General features: G+C 34.4%; 1 protein-coding gene across 1 annotated transcript; it reads right to left on the reverse strand.

Annotated features, from left to right (window-relative positions):
* Positions 1–3294: 3294 nt before the first annotated feature.
* Positions 3295–4419, reverse strand: LOC142633433 (senescence-specific cysteine protease SAG12-like). Its single transcript, XM_075807677.1, has 2 exons — positions 3984–4419; positions 3295–3881 (listed from the first exon to the last, which is right to left on the reverse strand). Exons 1-2 carry the CDS (start codon positions 4417–4419, stop codon positions 3295–3297), a joined length of 1023 nt encoding a protein of 340 aa, XP_075663792.1.
* Positions 4420–4806: the final 387 nt, after the last annotated feature.

Genomic DNA, 4806 nt, shown 5'->3' on the forward strand with positions numbered 1-4806 from the left:
GTGTTTCCATAATGAGAAATGCTGCGTCCACAAAATTTTTACAATAAATCACAGGTGGTTAGTTGTTATTGGTTCAAATTTAAACCTAACACTAAGATTACTTTTTTACCCCAACAATAACAACCAATAACAACCTACCACTTATGATTTGTTGTAAAAATTTTATGGACATATCATTTCTCTTCCATAATATTTCAAATATTATAAATTATTATTTATTTATTTTATCATATGATGTAGTTTTAGGTCATCATGAAAAAAAAAAAAATCACTACTAATTGAGAGGTTGTAATACATTCCCATTAAAAAAAGAAGTGGTGATCCAAACATCCTGCAAGCCCAAATTCTGACACTTAATCTAACACTAATTTGGTAAGTGGTAATTATAAAACAATATATTTATTCCTATCAATAAATATATATTCCATTTTTTGCCTGTCAACCGGAAACATTAGTCATTTACACTATTGTGATTAGTTTGATGAAAAATATTTTCCTCATTTGTGAGTTTTTGTGGTGACTGAAAATATTGCTCAACCAAAAATTGTTTTCCAATTGACCATAAAACCTTTGTGGTGGAAATTGGCTTACGCTTTTATTTTGTATAAATTATTTTCTATATCATCCAAAACTTATCAACTGAAGCTCCACCCCTTATTGTCAGCCACCTGACTACCGATAGGTAACATCTCCCGGTCTACGACCACCATCGCCACTGCCAAAGTGGGTCACCAACCACCACTAACCACTTGTCACCCCCACCATTGGCCGTCGTTCACCATCGATCTTTGCCAATAGCCAGTTTTTCATACCATTTTTAAGAATACAACCAAACACTTGAAAATAGTTTCCTTTATGGAAATATTTTCACTTGAAATTATTTTATGGTCAGAAAATATTTTCCGTCGAACCAACATAACAACAGCTTTTTATTTTTTCAGTTCATGTTTGGACCATAAAGATAGCCCATTTAGATGTTCTAGTTCCTTTCCATGTATAAGCCCATTTAGATACTCTAGTTCCTTTTCATGTATAAGCCCATTTTAGATTACAACAACCCATGATGATATAGGCCTATATCCTCTACGCTTATGTGAAATAAACCATATATGTGACAGTAAAAATAAGTTACCATAAATTATTGGGTTACAGTTAAAAAATTTAATGTAAAAAAAGGTTAAAAAGACTAAATGAAAACTTAGAGTGCCACATGGCAGGATCTTATGCATTTTCGTTTGAGGTCTCTGCTTTTATATATATATTGATGGGTCCAAAAATCTTTGCCTATGCCTGCATTTTTCTTTCAAGTCCAGACAAATTTTCACCCAATTTTTTCAGGTCTAGACCGATGAATAAAAAGGATGTCATTTTCAGAATTAAAATTTCAAAGGACATGCTCCGATTCTTCTGGGGACTTTGAGAGAGACATCTTTGAAAGTCAATAATCAGTGGGAATGGGGAATGAAAAATGTAGAGTTTCCTGTAATTCTATCACTGTCTTGGTGGTTAAGGAAAAGTCTACTATTTTTTTTTTAGATCAAAATTCTTCATATTAGTGACGGGATATTGCAATAGCATACCATTTTATAATTTTAAAGTTTTAAGGGTACATATAGAGTCCGTTTGGATAGAATTTATTGTTGAAAATTGAAAACTGAAAACACTGTAGCAAAATAATTTTTAAATGTGTGAATAGTGCTGTGAAACTTTTTTTTTTTTCCTGAATAAAATGCTTGTGGGTTCCATGAACAGTGCGTGAATAGTGCTAAACAATAACTTTGTTTCCCGCATAGTATAATCATGGGCATGAACAATACCGGTTACTGTTCATAAACAGTAGCCGTAACAGTGAAACTTGTCGTGCAAAAAAAAAAAAAAAAAAATGAAGGAAACGCAAGAGGAGAAGAGTTAAAATGTTTTTGACAAAAAATGGAGTCCCTGATTTATAGAGACACTTTGTGAGTCTTTGAATTGGAGTGGCAGTTTTCAACTAAAATTACCATTGCTATGATCTCTTCTTTTCCAATACGAGTATAAACATCAATGATTAAACCTATACACGTAACATTGTTGTTGTTAGCTTCAGCTCCATAGGAGACAATATTGAGAAGAATAAAGATTAGAACAGAAGAGTAACCAACAGTTTTGAGTTGGGAAGGCATTTGGAAATCTAAGACGTGTGGGGTTTTAGTGGTATTGCAGACAACATTATAAATTACTGTCATAGAGATTCTAATGCATGCATCATCTCATAGAGATTCTATGAAGCCTGACTTTGCTATCCAATAATAAAGAAATGATTAAGATGGATTGGACATCTTTTATAACTGGAGTTTGGCGGGGATGGAAAGGGAAAATGTTTTGTTTCCTCCCATCAAGGGAATTATTTTATTATTTAATAGAGAAGATCATGATCTTCACTAGGGGTGTGCAGAATATCAGCTTGAGCCGCCACTAGGGGATTATGATCTTCTGTCTTCAGCAGCATTAGGTAACATTCCTTATTTTGCAATTTGTATAGATGCATTTACATTTACTTACATACAGACATTTAATATATATACATATGTGGAAAAGTGATAAGTAGTAAGCTAGATACACAAACAGCTCTTTAGTTTAAATCTTCATTTAAATCAAATACATAAATGCCATGCCAGGAAAATGAATAAGAATCAAATTTTCCTTAAAATTAATTAACAAACACTTATCATTTCATAGGAGCTTCCAATGAATTATAATGATTCACATGTATGCTCCACTATGAACTTCAAGTCGTTTTCTTAGAAAATGTATTGGGCCTTATTTGCACTTTTGTGTAGATTCTGGATGAAGCACATGCAATTCTTCCATACAATCTAATTGTACTAGGTTTATGATTAGTCTGGAAAAGTCGTTAGTAGCTGCAGCATTTGATAAGGAAGAAAAAAAGTAAAGATGGTACTAATGCCGTCATAATGTTTTTTGATCATATTGTTTATTTTAAACCTCACTAGTATCATTCTCATTTCAAATTGGGTCATGTCTATAATTTAGTCAGAGCTTAGGCTCATGAGTCACAACTTCATTAATTTAATGTGCCAAATTTTGAAGATTTTATCAGCATATATGCCTTAAGTTTGCTTCATACTATATATTGGAAGGTACGTCTTATTTATTACTACCATGTTCAGATTTTAACGTTACAAGTAGCAATACAGTACCAGCATTTTCACAACCACAACAAATTTTAACATACATATAGTGAAAAGAGAAAGCGATACATATAGGTGACTTGATCTATCACCTTCGGAGTACCTAAGCAATTGGATAGGAAGCTTGCATGGCAAGGCCACAAAGACCTTGTGGAGCTCCACTCTCTCTCTGAATCCTCATATAGCCATTCTCACCCCAATTGGGGCCCCATGAATTCTTAAGTAACCAGTACTTGGTACCATACTCACTCGTTCCATACCCAATTACAAGAACACCATGATTTAAATTGGTCCCACATTGTCCTGTGAAAACTCCGCTGGAATAGAACTGAAAGTCATAACCAGCGTTGAGGGAAATAGAAACTGGTTGGTTGGCCACTGCTTGAAGCAATGCCAACTCATCATTGGAAGGTAAGTCTTCAAATGCACTTATCGAAGCTGCATTAATAGATATCTTTGCTTGGTCACAAGTTCCATCCATAGCCTCATATGGGTAACTTTCTTCACTGGCTAGTCCTTGGTTCTGTATTATATATGTAAAGGCATATTCCACAGCACCACCATTGCAGCCTCTATTTCCTTCCAAGGCACAGTCCACTAGTTGTTGCTCCGAAAGGGAGATCAGGTTGCCACTTTTGATTTGGTAGATTGCCTCTACTGCTGCCACTGCTGAAAAGGCCCAGCAACTTCCTGAATAGGAATCAACCATAACAGAAATATTGTTAAGAAAAAAAATTTAATGTAGCAAATTATGCAAAAGTAGTTTGAATGTTGGACAATGATATTTTTTACCACAGTTTGGGCCTTGGGTCTTAATAGGGGTAACAGCTCCTTTCTCTCTCCAATCCATAGTCATAGGAATTTTTGTTAGGTTTCCATATCTGAAATTTCTTATAGAAGAACTTGGCAGGGTGGAAATCTTGTATCCAGTATGAGTGGCAACAAATTCTTCATTTGTTAAGTCTGCAAATTCATTGACACTCAACTTGTAAGTGCGATTCCCTTGATTACTGACTTTGTCTATATATTCTACGTTGTCCTTGAATATCTTGAAACGCCTTTTCTTATCAACATCGTCTACGTAGTTGCGTCCATGTTGAGCCATCCATTGTTCATGTCTCTCAACAATTGAATCTTCAAGTAATGTGCGAGATAAGGATTGAGAAATCCAAGTCCCTAAAACCAACAACATGAATGTGATAAGTTTTTTTCCAAGTGTTAAAGCCATGTTTTTTTACGTACCAAAGAAAGGTATTCCGCAATGGCTTTTTGTTATGTGCCAAATTCTTCGTTGGTTGCTTGGAAGAAACCAAGGGCTATATATATATATATATATATAGGAACTTCATGTGCGAGGGATTTGTGGGATTGGATTTCGATCCTCTCCATTTCCAATTGTCTATTTAATTGTTATGATTAATAGTGAAATAAATCTGTAGTTCAGATTTTTCCAACTCATTTAAATTTATTTGTGATTTAAATTAATGAGTTGGCACAATGTAGATCCTAGATCTCTTCCACTTTGAATCATGGCCATTAAATGGACATTTTTTTATTTCCCTTAAAATGGAGATGATCTAAATTCGTGCGGGAGAGCGTGAGGTGTTGGTTTGTG

This window comes from Castanea sativa, chromosome 5 (assembly GCF_040712315.1).
Source record: "Castanea sativa cultivar Marrone di Chiusa Pesio chromosome 5, ASM4071231v1".
NCBI classification, from domain to species: domain Eukaryota; kingdom Viridiplantae; phylum Streptophyta; class Magnoliopsida; order Fagales; family Fagaceae; genus Castanea; species Castanea sativa.